Source organism: Alosa pseudoharengus, unplaced genomic scaffold (genome assembly GCF_046254945.1).
Source record: "Alosa pseudoharengus isolate Yale_2024_CS ecotype anadromous, Long Island Sound unplaced genomic scaffold, YU_APseudo_1.1 YU_APseudo_1.1_scf_7, whole genome shotgun sequence".
NCBI lineage: Eukaryota > Metazoa > Chordata > Actinopteri > Clupeiformes > Clupeidae > Alosa > Alosa pseudoharengus.
The window spans coordinates 25,276,568-25,303,785 of NW_027468859.1; the positions used below are offsets into that span (position 1 = coordinate 25,276,568).

General features: G+C 44.5%; 1 protein-coding gene across 2 annotated transcripts; it reads left to right on the forward strand.

The window, feature by feature from the left end:
• Positions 1-304: 304 nt before the first annotated feature.
• Positions 305-26,436, forward strand: smek1 (SMEK homolog 1, suppressor of mek1 (Dictyostelium)). Of its 2 annotated transcripts, none has more exons than XM_076271636.1 (16): positions 305-1,534; positions 2,069-2,124; positions 2,834-2,932; positions 3,492-3,821; positions 5,041-5,328; positions 9,412-9,489; positions 13,569-13,685; positions 14,116-14,232; positions 15,916-16,047; positions 16,625-16,727; positions 19,018-19,176; positions 19,749-19,918; positions 21,740-21,882; positions 22,199-22,392; positions 23,712-23,950; positions 24,693-26,436. In XM_076271636.1, exons 1-16 carry the CDS (start codon positions 1,393-1,395, stop codon positions 24,810-24,812), a joined length of 2,487 nt encoding a protein of 828 aa, XP_076127751.1. In that variant the 5' UTR covers positions 305-1,392; the 3' UTR covers positions 24,813-26,436. The 2 variants fall into 2 exon arrangements, with proteins under 2 accessions (XP_076127751.1, XP_076127752.1); XM_076271637.1 differs by having other exon boundaries at positions 21,743-21,882.
• The last annotated feature ends 782 nt before the right edge of the window (positions 26,437-27,218 follow it).

Below are 27,218 nucleotides of genomic sequence, written 5' to 3' on the forward strand. Positions count from 1 at the left end.
CATTCAATAAAAAAAAATTAAAAAATTCTCTTGTCAGAATGTGTGTTACTGTCACAATTTTTTGTTGGATGTCGAAGATAAAATATTATTGGTAAAATGTTGAGGATTACATTACAAAGGAAGAATGTAGAGTCTTGTATTTATTAAAATGAATGGACAAAATGTTGTCCTCAGTCATGGTGCATTATTATTATGATACTGTACTGTTTTTCAAAGAATTATTCGTATTATGTACTGTTCCTTTAAATTGTGGCGGGCTGCCCTGTGGTTGCTGCTCAGGAAACCCCGTACTGGCTTTCTGAGAGGACCCAAGATGGCTGAAAACTCACAGTGGGGCTAGTGTTTATTCAAGTAAGATGCTGCATCCCTTTGGCAAAACAGAGGTAGTATATGGAATATAGCGATCCGGAAACATAAACGAATACATCGGTTCGATCCATTATATCTTGAAATGTCTATATATTGATAAGGAGACAGGCTGGTCCCCCCGCGGCCCATAGCCAGAACATGGCGGAACACTTGGGCAAAATATAGCAAGCTAGCTAGCCTGCTAGCTTATTATGAAAACATTGCTTTAAATGCGACTTTGTCTACTCGTGTAAGGGCCGAAGGTATTCCGATTGGGGAAGTAGTGCTATCGCTTTGTTGTTTTGATTTTTTGGAAGACGACTGGACATTACACATTTTAGAATGTTAAGCGCTGACAGATAGCTCATTAGCTAACTTGCTAGGCTAGTTAGCTAGCAGGCTATAACGTTAACGTTATTGGTGGCAGCTGCAGCAAACTGAAGTGAAAGGGCATCTGATTTTCCCCCTGTCGCACTCCGAATGTGTCCGGTCTGAAACTTTGACTAACTATAATTAACAACATCCACGATATCAACGTTAATGTGTGGGTGCAGTCATAAACAGGTTTATCTTAATTGAAGGAGAATGCTTCTGAAGTGCCACAAGACAACTATCGCTCCCACTGTACTAACCAGCAACAGTAGCTAACGTTAACAATTGTCACTACAAGACATAAGTTAAGGTGCAATCTTGCTTGTTGCATAGCTCAAACATTTGGCTCACTGGTGTGCAAACATTTATTTTGATAAGTGTTGCAATATTAACACCGTTGCCTTGCCACGATCACCATCATCTGGCTTTGTTTCTTCTCCATAAAGCTCAGTTGCAACACTGTATCAAACAATATACACCGTTAGGTGACCAACAAAGTGGTCTTCTGGTTAGTTACCATTAGCTAGCTAAGGAACGTTAGCTTCTTTGAGGGAAACTCATTGGTAAAGACACTCAAGTGGCGCCGGGGAGGGAAAGTGCGGCCGAGTAAACTTCGCCACCGGTGAAGTGACTACCGTTGTAATATTGGAATCAGCTAGGACGTCTGCAAGAATGACGGACACACGGCGGCGGGTAAAAGTCTACACTCTCAACGAGGACCGACAGTGGGACGACCGGGGAACAGGACACGTTTCCTCGGGCTACGTCGAGAGGCTGAAAGGCATGTCTCTGCTGGTGCGCGCCGAAAGCGATGGTAAGCTTTGCTTTCCAGGAAACTGCTAACATTAATTTGAAACGTATAATTTTCGGGGAAAGGGAATTACAAAAACGTAGTTTGGCGTGTATTTAGTTACTAACTCTGGTTGAGAACAGCCAACCATCATTAGGCTATTTTGTGTCAGGTCAAACAGAAAGACCTGGTTGTTGAATATTTGTATGCATAGTTACGTTAACATGTTATATGAACTTTGATGAGTCCTGTAAGATTACTGAAAACAGTGTAGTCTCTGTGGCTGTGAGTTATCTCCGGTCAACCCATCTGCTGCACAGTAATTGTCAACACCTACTTCTTATGTAACTGTCCAGCCCTGTGAACACTCTTACCACAGTGGAGTCGAGACAGCCAGATCTGGAGACAGACCCTGAGTATTTAAGAGAAAAAATGTTATGGACCAAGATATTTGGCATCAGTTATGTTTTGTGCAGCTGCATTGATTGCTTGTTTGTTTGTATACCGGGAATGATTATGTATTTATTTATTTATTTTTTAAATTTAATTACTGTGCAGGATCACTACTGCTGGAGTCCAAAATCAACCCAAACACAGCCTACCAGAAACAGCAGGTGAGTGTTAGCAGGTGGCCTCAAGGGAGGGGAAGTGATGCGTAGGGCTGCAATTAACTATTATTTTCATAGATACATAATCTGTCAATTATTTTCTTGATTAATGGTTTAGTGTGTTCGATAAAATGTCAGAAAATGGTGAAACATGTTGATCAGTCTTTCCCAAAGCCCAAGATTATGTCCTCAAAGGCCTTTTTTTGTCCACATGCCAAAGATATTTAGTTTACTGTAAAAGAGGAGTGAGAGAAGAAGTAAGCTACCTGCAGATGAGCTAAAGTAGATAAAGTTAAGCTTCGTGAATATTACTAACTTGAGCATCATGAGACCGATTATTGGCCTTGAACTATGTAAAGTGCTTTAAGGGTGCTGGGTGAATTGCTCTATATAAAATTGAATTTAATTAATCATGGCATGTTCAGTTTGACAGACAGGACCTGCTGGTTATGCAGAGTTAACTGTCCACTCCAGTGTAGTGGCTTAAATCCTAAGGTCCTGCTGCCTAACTTAATCCTCATTTCACCTTTTCCTCATAGAAAAATGAGAAGTTTTTTTCATGTACTTTTAATTTCAACAAAATCTTACGAAAAAACATGAATAGTGTTGTTTAATCTCTCTCTCTTTCTTTCTTTCTCTCTCTCTCTCTCTCTCTCTCTCTCACACACACACACAAACACACTTCACAAACACACTTTTCCCTTTTATTTCCTAGGACACATTGATTGTCTGGTCGGAAGCTGAGAACTATGACTTGGCACTCAGTTTTCAGGAGAAGGCCGGGTGTGATGAGATCTGGGAAAAAATATGCCAGGTGACTACATTTCCCACAGTGCTTTGATTTCTCTCTCTCTGTTATTGCCTTGCCTCTATGATCGCGACCTATGTTCCTCATGGCTTAGTTTGACTTTGTCCGGGGTGTCGGGTAGCTGGAAAAAGCCCCTAACGGTCCACTGTCAGTTATGGTTGGTAGTTGTGTGTGTGTGTGTGTGTGTGTGTGTTTGTGTGTGTGTGTGTGTGTGTGTGTGTGTGTGTGTGTGTGTGTGTGTGTGTGTGTGTGTGTGTGTGTGTGTGTGTGTGTGTGTGTCTTTTGCACCTTTGCAGGTCGTGGCAATGCTCTACTCTGAAGCACAAAAGACTTCACTGTAAACACTCGGGTGTGTCTGTTTCTGTGTTTATGTTGCATTTCTTTCTTTCTGTATGAGTGTGACTGTTGAGTCTAGCTGTGTGTTTGTATTTGGTGCGTGAAAAGCATTGGGTAATTCAGTTATAATTATGTAATGTGTTGTTTCTTTCCCTACGCATGTTGGCATATGATTATCATTGTTTGACACTCTTTTTCTATGTTTGTGTTTGTGTGTGTGTGTGTGCAGGTCCAGGGCAAAGACCCGTCGGTGGATATCACGCAGGAGCTGATCGACGAGTCTGAGGAGGAGCGTTTTGACGACATGTCGTCCCCGGGCCTGGAGCTGCCGCCGTGCGAGCTCTCGCGCCTGGAGGAGGTGGCTGAGCTGGTCGCGTCGTCACTTCCGTCGCCGCTGCGCCGCGAGAAGCTGGCCCTGGCGCTGGAGAACGAGGGATACATCCGGAAGCTTCTGGAGCTTTTCCGCCAGTGCGAAGCGCAGGGCAACCGCGAAGCGCTTCACCAGCTGTACGACGTGGTCAAGGGCATCTTCCTGCTCAACCGCACGGCGCTCTTCGAGGTAGGGATCGGAAACAATGCATTGTCCGTCATGCACCCTAAAGTGCCATATTACATCGTCCATGATGCATCATAAATCGTCCTATTGTATTGTTCATGATGTACTGTAAAGTGCCATACGTTGTCCATGGTTGTCTTTATGGTAGGGATGTACCACATTGCATATGGTCCATGATGTGCCATAAAGTGCCATATTGTATCCTATCGGAACTCCCCCTATTACCGCCGGTCCCGTATTTCCGCCATCGTGCGTGTATGTGTCACTTAATATCCATTTCTATACAAACCAAGACGGCGGATTCCTAAAGAAACGCAAGCACCCACACCATACAGTAGGTGTACCTAAATTAGCTATGTACCAAAAATGACATTTTAGCGTGACTCTAAGAGCTGTAAACAGTGTTGTAAGGCTGCGTGCGCACATCCGCTTGGAGCTCCAGTGGAATTTTAATTTCATGACGAGAATTCTCGGTCTAACCGTTAATGTGCCGTTGAAACGGCATAAATAGGCGACCCATCAGGCCAGCACTAATAACTCCCGTTAAGAACCAAACCAGATTTTGTTCAAATCTACACACCTATGGCTACTGAAAAATGTAAGGTTCATTTAGCAAATGTTATTTTGAAGTGTTAAAAAACATTGTTGTTTTAGAATTTCCGAACAAAAGTGGTGATAATTGGGGGTGTTACGATACATGATCTAGTAAATTATGCTCGCATTTTCACAGGAATCTTAGCCATTTGTTAATCATATTTTTTGGTTCCCTAGACTATGCTGCTGTAGCCTGGCTAACGGCAAACCTCATCTCATTGAGATGGGGTCTGGGAACTACATGTACATTTTCTCGTATTTGAAACGTGGTTTACGAATGCCCAGAGCTGTTTATTGGGCGCTACGTATGTATATCAAATGCGTCTGTACGTAGCGCATGAACGCTTCGGTGTGTCGACCGCTTGCTGTCCCCCCTCCGTTCTGTGATTGGTTCCTTCGTTGAGGTGAAAATGAAGTCCATGGAATCCAGGCTGCCTAGCAGCCTGAATAAAATTGCGCGCGTAAGGCATCATGGGAAAACCCAGGCTAATGCTGCTGTGATGTGCAGTAAAAAAGATAGTGTTGACTGGATGTAGGGTTGTACGGGATGCTATGTTCATATTGTCGTTTTGGGGAAAAATATTGAAGTACTGTGTCTGAAGTCTAAATGGTGCATCCCTGCATCCAGGTCATGTTCTCGGAGGAGTGCATCATGGACGTGATTGGATGCCTGGAGTTCGACCCGGCTCTGCCTCAGCCGCGGCGCCACCGCGAGTTCCTGACGGGCACGGCGCGCTTCAAGGAGGTCATCCCCATCTCGGACCCGGAGCTGCGGCAGAAGATCCACCAGACGTTCCGCGTGCAGTACATCCAGGACATGGTTCTGCCCACGCCGTCCGTGTTCGAGGAGAACATGCTCTCCACGCTGCACTCCTTCATCTTCTTCAACAAGGTGGAGATCGTGGGCATGCTGCAGGTGAGGAGGAGCGGATACCACACACACGCACACGCACACGCACACACACATATACACACACACACACACATATACACACGCACACACACACATATACACACGCACGCACATACACACACGCACACACATATACACGCACACACAGACACGCACGCACATACACACACGCATACACACATACACGCACACACACACAGACACGCATGCAGACACGCAGACATACACACACACACACACGCAGACATACGCACACACACACACACGCATGCACACACACATATACACACACACACTCTGACTCCCATTCTCTCTCTGTCTGTCTTGATCAGCCATTCACACACAGATATTCTATTTATTCATCACAACAGACACCTGCCTTGTAATCTATAGATCTTTTGTAGCCTATGTTGCTTTTTCCATCTACAGTTTGTGATCACTGTTACATTTTTATGCTGCGTGTGTGTGGGGGGATACACACCCTTGAACTGTTCCTCAGCCTCTGAATAAAAGCAGCAGTACGTAACGCAGATGAATATGTAAACAGTCACACGGGAGTATGTATGAGCTCCGAGTGGTGCAGGCGATGTGGCGAGGAGGAGACAGCTGTGCTCCCTCTGTTGGAGCACGTTCACAAATGTCACACACTCCGTACTTGGTCGTGGGGAATATGTGCGTCTGGGAAGGGGAAGGGTGCTCAGGGAGTTTATACTCTGTTGCTGATTGAACGTGCCCCATTCATATCTACACAGAGACCAGCCAGCCCAATCTCAACCTTGAGGGGTGCTGGAGGCTGTTTTTAGTTTGCTATTTTGTGTTAATTAGTTGGTTATTGTTGGTGTGTGTGTGTGTGTGTGTAGCTTCTAGTTGCTGTGTTGGTGTTGGTTTACACCACATGTAATTGTAGCTCATTATCCGGGTGTGTTGTTTTGTGCTGTGTTTTGGTTTGTTTACTTGAATGTGTCTGTCTGATTGGTGGTTCCCGCTTTTATCCGTGTGTGTGTGTGTTTGTGTTTGTGTGTGTTGACAGTCGTCAAGAGTCTTGCAGGGTTGCCACGGTGAGATGATGTTGTTTAGTTGCTGAATGAATGTGCCACAGTGTTGGCCTTTTGATTGGGTAAGGGGGGGAGGGAGGAGCAGCGTTCTGATTGGCTGCCGCTTGCTGTCAGGTGACATTTGGAGCATGTTCTTGCCTGGGAAGAGAAAGGAGGAGGAAGGGGAAAAAAGGAAATAAAGAAATGAGAGGGTGGTGGTTGTTTCTATGGCAACAGTATAGAGACAGTCGAGAGTTGAAAAGTCTCCCTCTCTCGCCCTCTCTCTGCCTCTCCTGCTTTTGTTTTGCATTTTGAACAGAAATGCTTGGTAGCTAGTGCAAGAAGCGCTCTCTCATTACACACATACCCACACACGCACGCACACACCCATACACGCACACATACACACACACACATGCAGACACACGCACACACACACACACACACGTGCATGCACGGCGTGCGCGCAGACACACACACACACACACACAAATTTGCAGATTCACATAGATTCAGTCTTGAGTTAGTGGTTCCAATCCACACAAGCAAAGATTTGTTTTTACGAGTTCAGGGCAGCTTACCACTGGTCAATCAGTAACCAGATGGAGACCCAACACTAAGAGAACAAGCTCAGTGAGGGAAGAGAGAGAACACTAGGGGGCGGAAGAAAGAGAGGTAGAAAAAAGAAGTGATATACAGACGATGGGTTAAAAAGAGGTAGAAAAAAGAAGTGATATACAGACGATGGGTTAAAAAGAGGTAGAAAAAAAAGTGATATACAGACGATGGGTTAAAAAGAGATAGAAAAGAGAAGTGATAGACGATGGGTTAAAAAGAGGTTGAAAAAAGAAGTGATATACAGACGATGGGTTAAAGAGGTAGAAAAAAGAAGTGATATACAGAAGATGTGTTAAAAAAAGCAATTAAAAAAGCAATCAAGTGAACCAAAACAAAGAAAAAAAACGAGTGTGGAATGAGTGGTGAAGGGGAAAGACAGGTTGCCTGGATGGGAGGAAGAAGCAACATGAGATGGGAAGGCCGTGGAGTGGCTACAGTAGTGAGGGTGGGAGAGATGGAGGGAGGGATGGTCGGTCTCTGTAAGACAGGGTTGGAAGGAGAGAGTTGGAGCGAGGGATTATCTCTATGTGTGAAGGATAGAGAGAGATGGAGGGTGGAGAGGAAGGGAGAAAGAGAGGATTGATCTGTGTGTGAGACGGACAGAGCGATAGAGAGAGGGAAACCAAGTAGGATGGGGAGAGAGGGTCTGTGTGTGTGTGCGTGTGTGTGTGTGTGTGTGTGTGTGTGAGAGAGAGAGACAGAGAAGGAGAGAGATAAATGCAAAGAGGAAGCAGAGTGAAAGGCTGTTTTATTACTCGAGTGGGACCCATAGATCAAATGCACCACAACTCAAAACAGTCAGAACTCCTATTCACATTTACAGCACAGATGTGTACACGTACACACACACAGATTAGGGATCGACCAATTATCGGCCTGGCCGATTATTAGGGCCGATATTTAGCATTTTTATAATAATTGGTATCAGTCATTTTTTCCACCGATAAGCCGATATTGAAATGGATAAAGAATGAAACGCGCTACTTTGTCTGTAAAGCGTCTCTCACTCCCTGCATTTGCTACTCTGTGGTCAAGAGCATTGTCCCGCCCACTACACCGTCTGATTTGTTAGTTAGCACGAATGCAGCCAATCATTATCGAAGACTAAACACAGACAAAGTTTAGGATTCTCACTGAGGCAGACTGTAGACTGGGCTTCAGTTGTACGGAGCTATTTTTCGAAGGTAAGGAAGGTAGCCTACATTGCTGAAGTTGCAATGAATCACAATAATCTACACTGAAAAAAAAACACCACTTTGTAAGCTATTGTCTCTTTGATCCGGATCAATGAGTAAAGCGCCCACTTCCTTCATTTAGCGAATTCCCGACTGATGCACGTTACTGTTTACTAGTTAGCCTACAAACTCGGGTGCTGCGTGTCGGGAGTTCTCTGCCTACGCCTCGTTCGTTAATTGTGAATAACGGGACACCGCGGCGGACATAGTACAGACAAGTCCTAAATTATGCGATAGCGAACGTCAAAAAGTCTAATTGCTCCTTTTTGAAACGGACTGTCAGAAAAGACAACATGCACCCAGGGCCAGTCGTAATTTAATCCGACCTGAACTAAATCGCGTCCTGAGCTTTAGGCTCTCAAAAGTGTAGCTTGTAGCCTACACATGGACACAAATTGCATACTTAAATAGCCTAATAACTATTTTAAAACTGTTTTGTTAAACTATTCAACCGTAACACTTGCCATCACGCATGCACCTCTTCCTCTCCCTCTCTCGTGCACTCACACACACGATGGCAAAGCATCCTCTTTGTGACAGGTCCCTTAACAAGCACATAGCCCATTGTGTAGGCCTAGTCTATGAAAATAATTGCTATCACTCACTTAGCTCTTGGATTAATATGATACACAGGATTTACAGTTGCAAGTTGATAGACAATTGTGTATCAAAAGAAGAAAGAAAAGTTTGCATAATGAAATAATTTTTTGCAGCATATCGCATTTACTACCTACCCCCCTTTTTGACAACTGACATATCGGTTTTACATATCGGTTATCGGCCTCCTGTTTTGGTAATAATTGATATCGGTATCGGCCCTGAAAAAACCATATCGGTCTATCCATAACACAGATGCGCACAAATGGGCACGCACATTCACACACAAACACGGGCACACACACGCACAAGGTGAACTGAGCTCTTGTAGGACTTACGGTTGTTTGTTTTTAATGTTTTCCTGAATCAAAGCTGATTCTCCCTCTCTCTCCCTCCCTCCCATTTTCTCTCCCTTGCCTTGTAAAGGGGAGCAAGTGGGGACAGATTATTTGGATAATCAGGTCTCACTACCTCACATCCTTCTACTTTGTCCTTAGTAAAGTACTGAGCATATTCTCTCTCTCTCCCCCTCTCTATCCCCCTCTCTCTCTCTCTCTCTCTCTCTCTCTCTCAACACACCCATCTCTCTTTTTCTTCCTCAGGACGACGAGAAGTTCCTGACGGAGCTCTTTGCCCAGCTGACAGACGAGGCCACAGACGATGACAAGCGGCACGAGCTGGTAAGGTGACATCATCCAATCGCTCGCTGGCATGAAAGGTCAAACGGCAGTCAAGGCAGCAAACAATAGAGATGGGTGTTTTTGATGGCTCTTAAGGGTTGGGCACACACACACACACACACACACACACACACACACACACACACACACACACACACACACACACACACACACACACACACACACACACACACACACGAAAAAGCAGTTTGTCAAAGCCAGTTTGCCCTATGGACTGGCTCTTTTGAAGTACAGGTGTACTACACATTGGTGGTAATCAAGTCTCATCAACTGTGAGTCCTCGACTGTGCTTAACGAGTAGGCTAGAACTTAGCAGGGCTATCCGAGAAGACCTCTATGCTAGTTCTTCGAATAATGTCACAAATTTCCTTTAGCGATTAAATCCACAAGAACTTGGCATGCGTTGACAAGCCTCAAGATGCCTTCAGGGTGTAAGGTGTCTGTCAAAAATAAAATGCCTGTGTAAATGACTTGCACAAAGCCCATTCTAATTCACATTGAACACCTGTGCTTTGGCATTCATATGCCATGATGTGGCATCATGCAGACCTGTGTATATGCATGCTGGTGTCGTTCATTTGGAGGGTGGGTCTGTCCCCCTACCCACTTGTTACCTAGTGATTAGTCTGTCCCCCTACCCCCTTGTTACCTAGTGATTAGTCTGTCTCCCTAACCACTTGTTACCTAGTGACTAGCAGCACTCGTTGTCCTCCTACCCCCTTGTTACCTAGCAGCACTTGGTTGTCCCCCTACCCACTTGTTGCCTAGTGACTAGCAGCACTCGTTTGTCCCCCTACCCCCTTGTTGCCTAGTGACTAGCAGCACTCGTTTGTCCCCCTACCCCCTTGTTGCCTAGTGACTAGCAGCACTCGTTTGTCCCCCTACCCACTTGTGAGAACTTGTTGGTGTGAGAACTTGTTTTCTTGGGTTCTACCTGTCAGTGAGCGGTGTGGACTGGTTCCGTTTAGCTGATAACCGTTTGGACAGATGTAGCCTCTTTACATAAAGAAATCATGTGGGCAAAGGAGTGTTATCTTTGTCTGAATTCGTACTATAGTGCGCTGTGTGCAGTAAGTGTAGTAGGATAGGCAAAATCTGGTCATGGGAAATCTGATGCAGATTAGGGATTGACCAATTATCGGCCGGGCCGATTATTAGGGCAGATATTTAGCATTATTATAATCATCGGTATCGGTCATTTTTTCCACCGATAAGCCGATATTGAAATGGATGAAGAATGAAACGCGCTACTTTGTCTGTAAAGCGTCTCTTACTCCCTGCATTTGCTACTCTGTGGTCGAGAGCATTGTCCTGCCCACTACACTGTCTGATTTGTTAGTTAGCACGAATGCAGCCAATCAGAATCAAAGACTGAATACACGTAACGTTTGGGCTTCTGTTGAGGCAGAATGTAGACTGGGCTTCAGCGGTAGGCTACGGAGCTATTATTCGAAGGTAAGGTACCTTACATTGCTGAAGTTGCAATGAATCACAATCCTCTACACTGAAGTGGCAAAAACACCACTTTGTAAGCTATTTTCTCTTTGATCCGGATCAATAAGTAAAGCACCCACTTCCTCCATTTAGCTAATTCCCAAATGATGCACGTTAGTGATATGCTGTTTACTAGTTAGCCTACAAACTCGGGTGCTGCGGTTCGGGGAGTTCCTTGCCTCCACCTCGTCCATTAATTGTGAATAACGGGACACCTCGGCGGACATTATCCCTTACATAGTAGACAAGTCCCAAATTATACGATGGCGAACGTCAAAAAGTCTAGTTGCTCCTTTTTGAAACGAACTGTCAGAAAAGACTACAGGCACCCAGGGCCAGCCGTAATTAATCCAACTTGGACTAAATCTCGTCCTGAGCTGGCTATTAGCATGCCCTTTAGGCTCACAAAAGTGTAGTTTATAGCCTACATATGGACACAAATTGCATGCTTAAATAGCCTAAGAACTATTGTAAAACTGTTTTGTTAAACTATTCAACCTTTGTTAAAGAAAATAAAGAGAATGCCGCACACTCTGCTCCATGTTTTAATGTTGAAGTGACGTTTCGGCCGTCTGGCCTTCTTCAAACTTTTCAACCTTAACACTTGCCATCACGCATGCACCTTCCTCGCCCTCTCTCGTGCACTCACACACACGATGGCAAAGCATCCACTTTGTGACAGGTCCCTTAACAAGCACATAGCCCATTGTGTAGGCCTGGTCTTTGAAAATAATTGCTATCACTCAGCTTTTGGATTAACCGGATCTGTTAATACCGGATCTGTGTTTGCATATTTAATATGTTTCATACACGTGTTTCAACACTGCATTTCGGTTGTTGCTTTTACCTTTTACCTTACCATTAGGCTACCTTACGCATGCCAGTTATGTATCCACCAGCTGCCTGCCTGCAGCCTACTTCCAAAACTCCAAAGCTGCTTGCTGTCAGATTTGGTTCCGAGGGCACAAGTTCAGTGTATCAACACTCAATAACAGTTTATGTGATGTGTTAATCAATTAAATTCCCAACAATTTCACAACAGCTAGTTCTGGAGTAGGCCATTCAACTAGCCCGCTTGCTTACGACGAGACTCAGGCTGCGCAGTCGGCACACGCTTCCTTATTTGGGTTTTGGGTTGCCAGGTTTTAGCCTATGACAAAACGGTTGAAATTGAAACTAAGTGATTGTGTATGTGTGGGGTGTATTTCATACACAATCTGGCAACCTGAATGGATCAATGATTTTAAAATGAAGTTTGATTGCCATGCAAATTACGGGAGTTTTCCGGGAGAAATAACGGGAGTGTTGACAGGTATGCTAGCTCTGTATGTTATGAGTCCCATAGAACAACACTGCCATCTACTGGATTAGAAAGTCTGTCAGCAGGCGAATTAGAGGTAGGCTATTTGTGGATCTGGGTGGCTCGTCTGCCGCAAAGATTGTCTCAAAAACACGTGTGCTGATCCACAAATGCAAAAACGAAAACTGCGTGTTCTGGTGATCCACAAATGCAAAATTAGATTTCACAAAGGCAATTTTCAGTTTTACAAATGCCATTTAATTTACAAATACAAATCTGCAATTGTAAAAACCAATTTACAAGTTACAAATATGATTTTTTTACGTGTGGATTTGTGCGACTTTCATGCGAAGAACGTCTCAAAACACGTAACTTTGGAAAGCGAAGAATGTGTGTGCTGGTGATCCACAAATGCAGAATCACATTTCACAAATTTTCAGTTTTACAAATGGCATTTTATTTCCAAATGCACATCTATATTTGTAAAAATCAATATACGAGTTACAAATATTATTTTTTTATTTGTAGATATCAAAACACACATGCAAATCAAGAAATATTTGTGGATCCCCCTCTGCGCATATACAATATTTAAAACTTGTGACTCTGTCTACAGGTTGCCCGCTGATCATTAGTGGGGTGTAACTGTAGTTCTGCTGCTTCCTTCTGTAATCCACTACCATTTCCTTGGTTTTATTGATATTCAGTGTCAAGCTGTTAGATTGACATCACTGTGCCACCTCATCAACCTGATCCAAGTAGAGCTGTTCATTGTTGTTACTAATCAGGCCCAAGATCACTACAGTACACTACATACATACAGTACTCTGCTTGCAATAGTAAGTCCCTTCACCATACTTGCAGTACACTGCCCCCTCCCCCCAAATACACAGCACATTGTCTCATGAGGAAGCTTCTCCAACACACATATTGCACACTGCCCTCTCCCCACATACACAGCACACTATCCCATCTCCCCTGTCATCCCCCCAACACACACACCAAGACCCCTGGCAGTTGGGTTAGCCCCTTGAGCCGTGGATCTGCCCAAGGTTTCTTCCTTGGTAAGGGAGTTTTTCCTTGCCCCTGTTGCTCTTGGGTGCTCCTTGTTGGTAAGTTGTTAAGTCCCCAAGTGATATGCTTTTGTTGCGCGTGTGTATGTGTGTTTGGTTTATTGGTGTGTGCATGTGAGAAAAACCTGCAGTTCTTTTGTTTAAAGCACCACCCCTCTGCTGTGTGTGTGTGTGTGTGTGTGTGTGTTCAGGTGAACTTCCTGAAGGAGTTCTGCGCGTTCTCTCAGACGCTGCAGCCTCAGAACAGAGACGCCTTCTTCAAGACGCTCTCAAACATGGGCATCCTCCCCGCACTGGAGGTCATACTGGTGAGGCACGCTCTCTCTCTCTCTCTCTCCCTCCCTCCCTCTCTCTCCCTCCCCCTCTCTCTCTCTCTCTTCCTCTCTCTCTGTCTCTCTATGCACATGCTTTTTGTGCATGTGCAAGTGCATGCGTTCTCTCTCACTCTTCCTCTCTCTTTCTCCATTTCCTCTCCCTTCTTCTCTTTGTCTCCTTTCTGCTTCACTGTCTAGTCACTGCTCACTCTGTCCTCTGCTCATTTCTCTTGAGAAACACTTGAAATGCTTCTCAGGTGTGGAATAGGACTGCTTTGAAGTGTTGTCATCACATTTCCTAAACATGAAGCAAGGGCACTGAAAATGTCAAATTTACCCTTTGTTCCATTATGATAAACCTTGAAGTGTGTGTGTGTGTGTGTGTGTGTGTGTGTGTGTGTGTGTGTGTGTGTGTGTGTCGTAGGGTATGGATGACGCACAAGTAAGGGGAGCAGCGACGGATATCTTCTCGTACCTTGTGGAGTACAACCCCTCGATGGTACGAGAGTTTGTGATGCAGGAGTGCCAACAGAATGATGACGTGAGTGACATGAGTCAACACACACACACACACACACACGGGCAAGCCTGTAAATGTGCCACACCATTAAAGACATACACACACTAGCATTGTTTAAGATGTTTCACATTTATGCCAGTTGTACTGCATGATGTATGTGTATAGACCCTTTCAACAATAAAAACAAAAACAATGCTTGAACGTTGCATTTGGTTCCCAATCTACTTCCTCTGCATTAAGATAACATATGGAATGTTAAAACGGAAGCCTTGTGGGGCCAACTATGATGCTGATAATGGAACATTAACATTTAACATGCAACCCAAAAAGCAACCCAAAGCGCTCCACATATAAGACATTGTCATTGACACATAATGCAGAGTTCTTCAAAGTTAACGTTAACGTTAGTCTGCTCAATCCAGACTCCAGGCAGTTGGCATGGCAGCTCACAGGTCAGAAACAGCTCGGCGGCCTCGGCAGATCTTTCGCAGAGTAGCTCCAGCTGCTGTCCCGAGAAATCCCCTCGACCAGACAGCGAAGTGCAGCACCGGCTCACAGATGGATGGGAAGGATGTAAGAGGCCCAGGGCAAAAGCTAGCCATAGCAAGCTCCCAATGGACAGACGTTAACAACATCAGCCAAGTTCATTATGTGTGTGTGAACATAACTGGGCCAATTATGTTCACACACACACAAGCAATTTGAATCCAGCTGTTGGTATCACTCTAGCAACACAATATATAGATAATGTAGATATTATATCCATCATCTGATGTAAATATGTATGATTTAAAGACACAGACAAGTACAGGCAAAACCCTGGAAACACACAGCAGGCATGAAGAGCAGGGTTGTGGGAATGAAGAGCAGGGTTGTGGGAATAAAGAGCAGGGTTGTGGGAATAAAGAGCAGGGTTGTGGAATGTTGTGGGCATGAAGAGCAGGGTTGTGGGTATGAAGAGCAGGGTTGTGAAATAAAGAGAAGGGTTGTGGGCATGAAGAGCAGGGTTGTGGGCATGAAGAGCAGGGTTGTGGGAATGAAGAGCAGGGTTGTGGGCATGAAGAGCAGGGTTGTGGGCATGAAGAGCAGGGTTGTGGAATGAAGAGCAGGGTTGTGGAATGTTGTGGGCATGAAGAGCAGGGTTGTGGGCATGAAGAGCAGGGTTGTGGAATGAAGAGCAGGGTTGTGGAATGTTGTGGGCATGAAGAGCAGGGTTGTGTGCATGAAGAGCAGGGTTGTGGGCATGAAGAGCAGGGTTGTGGGCATGAAGAGCAGGGTTGTGGGCATGAAGAGCCGGGTTGTGGGCATGAAGAGCAGGGTTGTGGAATGTTGTGGGCATGAAGAGCAGGGTTGTGGGCATGAAGAGCAGGGTTGTGGAATGAAGAGCAGGGTTGTGGAATGAAGAGCATGGTTGTGGAATGAAGAGCATGGTTGTGGAATGTTGTGGGCATGAAGAGCAGGGTTGTGGGCATGAAGAGCAGGGTTGTGGAATGTTGTGGGCATGAAGAGCAGGGTTGTGGGCATGAAGAGCAGGGTTGTGGGCATGACATGTCATGTGGTGCCATGGTTTCTGCAGAACGGTGCAAAAGTTAGGCAACAGCCAATACCAATCCCTCAGTGGCAAATACACTTGAGCTGTCTGCCAGCATTCACACACCAGTCTCTTCCTCTATTCCTCTCTCTCTCTCCCTGTTTCCTCTGTAGGATATCTTGCTGATCAACTTGATCATTGAGCACATGATCTGTGACACAGACCCAGAGCTGGGGGGAGCTGTGCAGCTTATGGGGCTACTCAGGACGCTGGTAGACCCTGAGAACATGATGGCTACTGCCAATGTGAGAGAACACACACACACACACACTGTCTGTCTGTCTGTCTGTCTGTCTGTCTGTCTCTCTCTCACACACACACGTTTACACTCACATTCACACACACACCATGCACCATAGATATCATTGTGTAACTCAAGTCGCTGCGCACCCAGCAAACATGACACAAACACCAAACACACACACACACACACACACACACACACACACTCCCATTCACTCGCTCGTTTACACTCACTATTGTATTGATGAATTCATTTAGTGAGTAATGCTTTGCATCAAATTAACCATTGTTGCCTTATCACTTGTGTGAAAAATATATCTCTTAACATTTGTCTTTTCACTTCTCATTTTCTCTCTCTCTCCCTCCATCTCTGATTCTCTCTCTCCCTCCCTCTCCCTCCATCTCTGATCCTCTCTCTCTCCCTCCATCTCTGATCCTCTCTCTCCCTCCATCTCTGATCCTCTGTGATCCTCTCTCTCTCTCCCTCTCCCTCCCTCTCTCTCTCTCCATCTCTGATCCTCTCTGACTCCATCCATCCATCTCTCCGCCTCTGTTCTCTTCACTCATTGGTCCCAACAGAAGACGGAGAAGACGGAGTTTCTGAGCTTCTTCTATAAGCACTGCATGCACGTGCTCTCCGCCCCCCTACTGGCTAACACCACTGAAGACAAACCCAGCAAAGGTGAGTGTGAGTGTGAGTGTGTGTGTGTGCTACACAATGTGCTTATGAACATATATCAGGGGTGTGATTCTTCCTTGAAAATGAGACCCACACAATTCGTATAGGGGGAGGGGGGGGGGTTATGTCGGTCAGAGGTAGGCTATATTTCTGTATAACACAGGCCATTGTTATAAAAGGCCGCTGACAATGACGACGGGTTTTTTGTCATTTCGCGTTTGTCCAGCCGTTCACCTCTGTGAACCTTGCGCCCCTTGTCTAAAACATATTCCAGGACGCCATCTCATCATGAGAAAATGTAACGTTATGGTGATGGTGCTAAGATATCAAAGCTTTGGCATACTTAGTAAACGTCTTGCACATAATATTGAGCTGAATATTTAGTGGAAATAGCCTACTGTAGCATTGTGCTGATAAAAAGTCGCCAATTTAAAGGCGCAGTCCGCATTTTAACCCTAGCTCTCCATTTAGTGTGTGCGCTTGTAAAACTAGTGTTGTAGCCGGTTAGCCTACACAATCCTGGTGCAGTAGCTTAAAACAGAGCCTACCATTTATTTTAGGAGGAGAGGTGTTACTTTGGGATTAGAGGAATCAATGTAATTTGATTCTCTTTGGAACTGAAATATCAACAACCTTCAAGTTGCAACCTCTTCAATCAGCATCAATATCAGTAGGCCTATCACATGATTCACTATTTTGTACGTAGGCCCAGAGGACTGTTAGGGGGCGGGCTATATATTATCATCAAGTAGGTCTATAGTAAATAATTTACTCAATGTTGGTTTAAGTTATAAACAAAACATGTTATAAATGGAAAAAATCCATGGTTCTGCGTCACTGTTGGCAAAATGATCATGATGGCCTATATATTTCAGCCATATTTGGTTTAGTCTTGTGTAGGCCTAGGCTACTTTGTTCTATTATAAATTAGTTTTCTTTAGGCCTTATAGGCTGTATTGTAATATGCTATAATGTTTGAAATATATGTATATCAATGTATCAATACTTCCCGTAAAAGTCATCAGATGTCATCATTTAAAGGGTTATTTGTTCTTCCGGGGGGGCATGCCCCCGGACCCCCCTATTATTTTCCCCAAATATATTTTCTTTAAGGCCGTTTATCTAGTGCCACCCTTGCATATGATTTGCCCCATGAATTTTATGAAGTGTAGGTGATGTAAATATATACGGTAGCCAACACTAGTACACTAAAGTACTCGAACCGTATATTTTCCTTTTTTTTTTACCTTTGCCAATCACACCCCTGATATATGAACATTATTGTTCCTTAGTAGTCAAACGTAGATAGCCTGGTTAAAACCAGACTGAAATCAATTAGTGAAGACAACTCACGATTGGGATGCATCTCCAACGCTAGCATGGTGATGGGCTTTGCGTTAACTTTGAAGTCATCGGTCCAGCCTCACCAAACACATTGATCAGGGATTCCTAACGCTACTTCCTATTTCACCTAAACTTTCCAAACTGAAAATAAACAGCTTCAGCAGTCAGCAAGCAATCTACTGTATGTAGGCCTACCTGCTGTAAATAAATGTACACTTTCTTCCGACTGCAATTTTTGATGTTTGCAGCCGTTCCTGCTACCGTTGACCACAGCCACTTTAGGTTTCAAAACTATACTGTCATCCCCTCTCATCGCTGATTGACGGGTCTTTTTCAGAAAACGGTTGTGAATTATGGTTTTCCAGACTAGTATCTCCCTGAAAAGAGATCTAGGAGAGCGTGGCCAAGCTAAAACATAGATGCATTGGTATTTACTTACATACATATGTCTCTGAACAGAACCTTATCATATAAATATACTATATGTTGTCATAACAAATGACTGCACACCTGGCTCCCTGTATCAAGACAGGCCAGGTGTAGATCTCGCTAACATCCACTAGATGGCATTACAGTGTCACACCTGAGGATGCACTTCTGTGCAGGATTTGACCTGGTCATGAGTTCTGAAGTCTGGTGTGTTGGGTCACGCTTCATGTGATCGTGGCCAAGTGACTCCTCTTTGTAGACATTGGTGTGTTATTTCTTTGGGCTCTTTAGATGTAGTTTGGTATCATTATACGTTTACATTTGAATTCATTTATGTAATGGATGCTTTTATCCAAATTGACTTACTGATACATGAGAAATAACATATTTTGGTGTCTCATTTTATAACACCTCCCCTAATCGTGTGTGTGTGTGTGTGTGTGTGTGTGTGTGTGTGTGTGTGTGTGTGTCTGTCTCTGTGTGTGTGTGTGTGTGTGTGTGTGTGTTTATATGTATATAGATGACTTTCAGACGTGCCAGCTGCTAGCTCTGATCGTGGAGCTGCTGACGTTCTGCGTGGAACACCACACGTACCACATCAAGAACTACATCATCAACAAGGACATCCTCCGCCGCGTGCTCGTCCTTATGGCCTCACAACACGCCTTCCTCGCACTCTGTGAGTCTGCACACACACACGTGCGCAAACACACGCATGCACAAACACACACAAACACACACACACACACAAACACACACGCACAAACACACGCGCACACACACACACAAACACACATCAAAAACTACATAGAAAAGGCCATCTTGCACCAACATACAGACATGTGACTCGCACTTACACACACACAAACACACACACACACACACAGATTGAACCTGGGTATCATTAGAAAGGAGACAAGAGGGGTGGAAAGGAGAGTGTGTACTTAGTTAAGAGTGATTAAGTGTTATGTTCTTATCATCTTATATATCTTATCCCCCTCTGCCCTTCCACCATCCCTCTCTCCCCCCTCCTATCTCTTTCCCTCCCTCTTAATCTTCCCCCCTCTCTATCCTTCCCTTTCTTCTTAATCGTTCCCTCTCTCTATCCTTCCCTTCCTCTTGTCTTGTTCTCTCTTTCTCTCTCATCTTCCTTATCTCCCACCCTCTCAATTACTCCCTCCCTTTCTCTTCCTCTTTCTCTCTCTCCCTTCTGCCCCCCCTCTCTTTCTCCCTCCTTCCCTCCCTCCTCAGGTGCGTTAAGGTTTATGCGTAAGATCATCGGGCTGAAGGATGAGTTCTATAATCGCTACATCATGAGGAACTTCCTGTTTGAGCCTGTCGTCAAGGCCTTTCTCAACAACGGCACACGATACAACCTCATGAACTCCGCCATCATTGAGATGTTTGAGTATGTCCGGGTGGTGAGTATTAACACTAAGACACACACACACACACACACACACACACACACACACTCAGATTAGGTCATTATTGTTTGTGTATCTCCACACACAAACTCAATCATCATCAGGAGGATCGAGTACGTTTAAGCAGTTTTCATACACACACACACACACTGTCAAAAAATCCCACAACATCCTCATGAACTCTGCTGTGTGCGCATACATTCATTCACACACAATGTTATTGGGAATTGGCACCTTTAAGAAAGCATCTGAATTTGGTCACCGTCCAATCAGATTCACAGTACTGACAAGGCTCTCCTCTCAAAGGGTCATTCACAAAGTCCCAGGTGGTTTGTCATTGCACACTACTGAGCAGTTGAGCCACGGTAGTGTAACATTTTGTAGGCAAATCATATACAAATGTGCCCTCAGCTGAACTCACTCTTTGATGTGATGTTGTAAAAAGCCTCTGAATTTGACTGGACATTGTCAATGTGGTCTTGGAAGTGCACTCACACCTGGACACACTCTTAACTGTATTGGGCTGCCTACAGAGACCGTTCTTTATAGACCCTTTCAACAATAAAAACAAAAACAATGCTTGAATGTTCTATTTGGGTCCCAATCTACTTCCTCTGCATTAAGATAACATATGGAATGTTAAAACGGAAGCCTTGTGGGGCGCGTCGGGGTCCGGTTCGCCCTGTCGGGACTTATTTTCCCCATAATGACCGGCGTTCTATACATTATCCCGCTTATTATACGGCTACTTGCCAAAACGAAAAAATAAACTCCATGATATGTCTCTTTACGCTTATTTGTTACCGTTTCGTCGTGGCTTTTGCTGAGAAACAAATAGTTCGCAACACACGCTGAACTTGAATCAAACATTCTTTAGAACACAGCTGATCAACCGTCTGCTTTCACTTTTGAATGAAGTTCCAAGCACAAACTCCCTTGCCATTGACCGCGGTCATTGTTTTTTGTTGAAATTGTTTGTTTTCAGAGGTCCTTTTCCAAGAAATAATGACTGCTAGAACTTTCGGAAATCCCATTCAAGTCAATGGAGCATTCTACTTGCATTGTGAAGAGCCGTATAATAAGATGCTGATAATGGAACTCTCTTGAAAGGGTCTATATAGTGTACTCACGGGAAGGGCAGCTAGCAGTTGAGAGGAGAGATGCACCTTTAAACTTAAGCTGTACCTGAAGCTCTTACCGAATCCTTGCAGAAGTATATCAAAGGCGCCATTCTTGTAAACAAAGGTGTGCATATGTTTACTCCTTGCTGAAGTATAGCAAATGCACCATTCTTGTTTGCAGATGTTTACTCCATTTCAAAGAAAACAGCTGTTTTTTTTTTGTATTACTGATGCCATCAACCCAGTCACTGATTCAGTCCTCATATAAAGGCCGCCTCATGCTGGAGAACGCGGCTAAGATTCCGTTCCCCTGTTTGTGGACGCTGACACGCCTCTCCCGCTCTCACCTTGTTTACCTTCACCTGTTGTTGGGGATTTGGCTTTTCCACCTGTTGTAACCTGGATTTCCTCTTTCTACCTCCCTCCCTCCCTCCTTTGCCTTCTGCTTGCTTTCATCGTTCTCTCTCTTGCTCTCTGATTCTATCTCTCTATTCACCTCTCTCTCTCTTTCTCTCTCTCTCATATTTTACCATCTCCCTCCTTCCCTCCACCTCTTGTCTCTCTCTCTCTGATTCTCTCACTCTGTCCACCTCTCTCCCCCCTCCCTCTCTCTCTCTCCCCTCTCTCTCACTCAATCCACTCTCTCTCTCTTTCTCTCTTTCCCTCTCCAACTCTCCTCCCCATCCCACACTAGGAGGATGTGAAGTCTTTAACAGCTCATATCATTGAGAGCTACTGGAAGGCCTTGGAAGATGTGGACTATGTGCAGACCTTCAAGGGCCTCAAGCTGCGCTATGAGCAGCAGAGAGAGAGGCAAGACAATCCCAAACTCGACAGGTACGGGGCAGACACATTAACTCTTTCACTCACTCACTCACACACACACACACACACACACACACACACACACACACAGGCATGCATATTTGTATATTTTCTAACACACACACATTATGCACAGTGCTTCCCCTGCAGTTACTTAGTAAGAAGGGACTATTGTTTTGTAGCACAAACTTTAAGTGGTGTTGCCTCTTGAATCCATTTGTAACTACCAAACGTCATCCCAGCTCACTCAAGACAATGTTGTTGTGGTCTCTTTTACGTGTGTGTGTGTGTGTGTGTGTGTGTGTGTGCTCCGTGTTGCTCGCCCCAGCATGCGCTCGATCCTGCGCAATCACCGTTTCCGGCGGGACGCCCGGACGCTGGAGGACGAGGAGGAGATGTGGTTCAACACGGACGAGGACGAGCTGGAGGACGGGGAGGCCGTGGTGCCGCCCTCCGACAAGAGCAAGAGCGGCGAGCAGGACCTCATGGAGCCCATCAGCAAGTTCATGGAGAGAAAGAAACGTACGTCTCTCTCTCTCAATTCAATTTCAGTTTTCAGTTGAATTCAATGAGCTTTATTGGCATGACTGTAAGTGTTGCCAATGTTGCCAAAGCAGTAATTACATCAAGAGAATTAGCAGTAATTATTATTACTATTAATAGTAATAATAATAACAATGTTCAATTGACATGGATTATGGAGAATAATAAAATGAATAGAACATCAGAACACACACACACACACACACACACACACACACACTTTATTTAAAAAATTACTTTATTCAAAATTAGGTACATTTCCACTAATAATAAAAATTCAAAAAAGAAAAGTCTCTCTCGCTCTGTTCATGGAGAGAAAGAAACTTATGTATGCCAGAAAACACTCTCCGTAACAATCAATGGCAGTAATTTTGTGTGTAGCACTATAGGCTCTGTATGGAGAGCCTTTTAAAGGTACACTATGCAGGTTTAGGTATTATTGGCGACTGTAGAGCTCCCTATAGAGTCGCTATATATTTTTATTCCACTGCTTGGTTGAATTTCCCATTGCTCTACATAATTTAGAACGATTTAGAACTAACGACTGGCCTTTGGTCGTAGCAACCATCCATTTAGAACTAGTAACGGAAGTTTGTCCTGCAAGTTGAGAAATTAGTTGATATGTGTCGGAAGAAATTAGTTCTACAAACAAGACAGTTTTAGCGATCAAAACGTTTAAATTGTAACAGGAAATGAACACAACGCAAGTGGCAACAGTGGAATAAGCGGGATAATGGACTCCACTGTGGTCTGTTCACAGAATTTAATGCACTTACGAGGTTGTAAAACGTGTTGTCCATTATCCCTTACATATTTTACTCTGCTGTTGTAGTACTAAAGGTTGTACTAAACCTCGTGACTTATCCCCTCTGTACATAATGAAAATGCTTTTGTTGAAGTGAAGGATTAACAACAGGCAAAATCTCCTAATAGCTATATCTACTGACAGGGTCACGATTCTCCCAAGATTTGTCAGGCCTCTGTTCTTGAAGTTGCATGGCTGGTTTTCTCGGTAGCGACTCGATACGTCTATGCTGTATAGCTATGCTAGGTGAACGACTCGCCTATTACATGTTCGTTTACCGTCAAATTGGCTTCGTAAAGGTGAAAATCTTGCATACTGTAACTTTTAATATGGTGTATGTTTTTATGGAGTGAGCATATGAGAAAGGAAAGACATAATATGAACATCCACACCCCTCTCTTTCCTTTTTTTATCCTCCCTTCTTCCCTACCTCTCCCTCTCCCTCTCTTATTCTTAAACTCACTTCTTATTTTCTCTCCATCTCTCTCTCCAGTTAAAGAGCCAGAGGATAAGGAGGTGTTGCCCAAGTCCAGTCTCTCGGGGAGGCAGAGCCCCAGCTTCAAGCTGTCCTTCTCCAGCTCGCCCAAAGCCTCCAGCCTCTCCTCTTCCTCACCCTCCACCTCGCCTTCCTCATCGCCCTCCTCCCACCCCGGCTCGCCGGGATCGCCAGGGTCGCCGGGGGCAACCGCCCGCAGCTCCTCGCCCGCCTCCACCACCACAGTCACCACCAAGGTACGTGAACTTTGACCCCTTATTAGACTTGGCTTTGTGCTTTGTCTAGACACGCCATGAAGCATGTGCGTTTCAGAAGCATCGCTGCACAGCTAACATGTTTACTGAGAGACAGGGAGCTCAATATGGTTTGTCTAGACCAGTGGATTTCAAAGTTTTCACAATGAGTGCCACCTCAGTAAACAAGTACAAGTACCACCAGTATGACTGGTGTTAAAATACAGTAGCAGAGCCCAATTGAACTACATATTTTGCATTGAACATACTGTTAAAATACAAAGCTAAGGCCAATTGAACTACATATTTTACATTGAACATACTGTTAAAATACAAAGCTAAGTCCAATTGAACTACATATTTTACATTGAACATACTGTTAAAATACAAAGCTAAGGCCAATTGAACTACATATTTTACATTGAACATACTGTTAAAAATACAAAGCTAAGGCCAATTGAACTACATATTTTACATTAAACATACTATTAAAAATACAAAGCTAAGGCCAATTGAACTACATATTTTACATTGAACATACTGTTAAAATACAGTAGCAAACTTTACAGTTAGGCTTAAGAGTTTACAATTTGCCGGTCATTTGAATTAGGGCCAAAATGCCAGGTCAGTAAACAAGTCTTTTATCTCCTCTCTCTATCTGTGTGTGTGTGTGTGTGTGTGTGTGTGTGTGTGTGTGTGTGTGTGTGTGTGTCTGTCTGTCTGCATACCCAAAACACACTTTCAGGGCACCCTGGTGGGGTTGGTGGACTATCCAGACGATGACGAGGATGAGGAGGACGACGAAGACGACTCCGACGGCAAGGAGGAGAGTCCGCCCCTGTCCAAGAAGACCAAGCTGGGCTAGTAGAGTGCCACACCTGCGCCCTGTCCCTCCCTGCCAATTTCCCGATCCCCCTCCACGCTCTCCTCGTCGTCATGGCAACACGCCCCCCCCCCTCCCCCCCCCCCCATATCCCTTCCTCCTTCCCTGCAGGGGGATGGTTGCCTGCCGATGGACTATTTTGTTGAACTTTGTAGAACTTAAAAAAAATAAACAAACAAACTGATTTAAGGAGAGAAACAAAAAAAAAAGAGAAAACAAAACAAGAATGAATGAGAGAACGAATGCAGAGGTCCCCTCCGATGGGAGGATGCGAAGGGAACGGAGAGAGAGAAACAAGGGGGGACAAAAGAAGATGAAAAAAAAAAAACTAGAAGACATGAAAAGGAAAAGTCTCCTCATGGACGTTGCATGAGGAACCTCCTTGTTCAAGTGCCAATTGGAGACGTGAGTGAAGAACTGACGTGGACGAACGCCGGAGAGAAAGGAGAGAGAGAAAGAGAGAGAGAAAGAGAGAGAGAGATATAAAGACTGTTGCTGTGGTTGGATAAGAGATTTTTTAAAATGATTTAATGACTTAAAACCAACAAAGCTAAGTACTCTTGGGGGAGAAAACAAGACACATGCGAGCACACACACACACACACACACACACACACACACACACACACACACACACACACACACATGCACATGCAAACACACTCTCACATACATACACCCAGGCATGCAATTCAGTGTGTGCACACACACACACACACACACACACACACACGCACACGCACGTATACAGACACACACACATACTCTGACGCAGAGACTGGTGCCCCACCTGTTGTGCCGGGCTCGGACCAGTATCACACACACTGCCCCCCGTCTCAGGGAAGGAGAACGCAGTGACCCGAAACGGGCCAGCCAATCCAGAACCACAACCACCACTCCCTTTCAATGGCTCCTCTGTTTCTTTCTCGCTTTCCACTACTCCCCCTCTTTTCTCCTTTTTCTTTCATCTCTTCTGTTTTCGTTTTTATGATCCTTTTTTTTTTTTTTTTTTTTTTTTAACGTTTAGTTTTTAAGACCAGACGGGAGACTGGAAAACACAGAAAAAAAGGTGTCTTGGTTGTCGTCGCTTGTTGATGATGTCATCTTCGTCATTGTGGCTCTCTATCTCTCTCTTTGTTTGCCCCTTAGTGGGAAGTTCTTCTTCTGTTCAATGCCAGCAGTGTCTGTTTCTCATTCTCATTCTCTCTCTCTCTCTCTCTCTTTCTCTCCCTCCTTTTTTTAAATCAGCATAATGAGGCCTGCCTTTTGGAGTTCAGGTTGTTTTCAGTCGCACTTGGTGTGGTTTTAAAAAAACCTCCCTTCAAGGAGACTGAGAGAGTGAGAGGGAGAGAGAGAGAGTTAAACCCTCTACTCTTTTTTTGCCCTTTGAAACTGCAGAATCTTTTTTGTTGTTTTTGTTTTGAAAATTTGTAACCCTTCCCCCCACCGTTTTGATTAAAGATTGAGTGGAATTCTAGATGTGATCGATTTATTGTCATATCTTATGTTGTTTTCCCCTCTCTCTCTCTCTTTTTTTTCTTTTACATGAGTGTAAAAGTTAGTTGTGCGGTATATTTGGGACCATTAAAAAGATCTTTTGCTGTAACTTTGTCTCTGTGCAGTCTTCCACGAGTCCTTTACTGACGTTGTAGTATTGTGTTCTTGTAAATTATGCAAAGTATCCATGAAAGTCTTCAAAAAATACTTTTTGATTGAGAACCAGAACTCTGTGATTGTGAGAGGTGGCATTCTGTTCCATAACTGCTTGAACATCACCAAACCTGATGTAATACAGCATACATCCACAGGAACTCTCGACAAGCTAAGCTGGTGTAGTATAGGGTCTGTCCACCAGAGGGAGCACTAGTGGTGACTGGGAACTACACTGCCTGGTCAAAATAAAGGTCACCACCTGGATTTAACCAGAGACTTTCTAATGAGGAGACACAGCACTCAAAAAATACTCCATAGAAATGCATGGGGCTAGTTTGTCACGCCAATATGGCCGTTGTCTACACATATCCCACCCCGTCCTTGGCAAAACGTCGACATGTGAATACATTGAGCCAATCATGTGGTGTGATGTGAATACATTGAGCCAATCATATGGTGTGTTGTGAAGACATCGTGCCAATCATGTGTTGTGATCTCGCCGCTGGAGCAAGATTGGTGTCGTGAAGCCTTGCGCACGCGCAGTTCGACCCAAAGACTGTGCCCGATGAGTGCCCATAAAACGTTGGTATATGGCCGCCGAGTGGAGGGACTTGGCCTAAAAGGACTTTGATTTAACTAAGCAAATAGGTAAGAGCCTCCCTGTGGGGGCAGTGCTATGATCTGGTTGCTGCAGTTGGTCAGGTCTAGATTCAGCAACGCTATGTGCCCAAAGAA

Bases quoted from the DNA above. Each gene is read 5' to 3' on its own strand.
- smek1 (XM_076271636.1), top strand. From the start codon at position 1,393: ATGACGGACACACGGCGGCGGGTAAAAGTCTACACTCTCAACGAGGAC. The intron at 2,125-2,833 runs GTGAGTGTTAGC...TTTATTTCCTAG, and splicing joins CAGCCTACCAGAAACAGCAG to GACACATTGATTGTCTGGTC. The intron at 21,883-22,198 runs GTACGGGGCAGA...TGCTCGCCCCAG, and splicing joins GACAATCCCAAACTCGACAG to CATGCGCTCGATCCTGCGCA.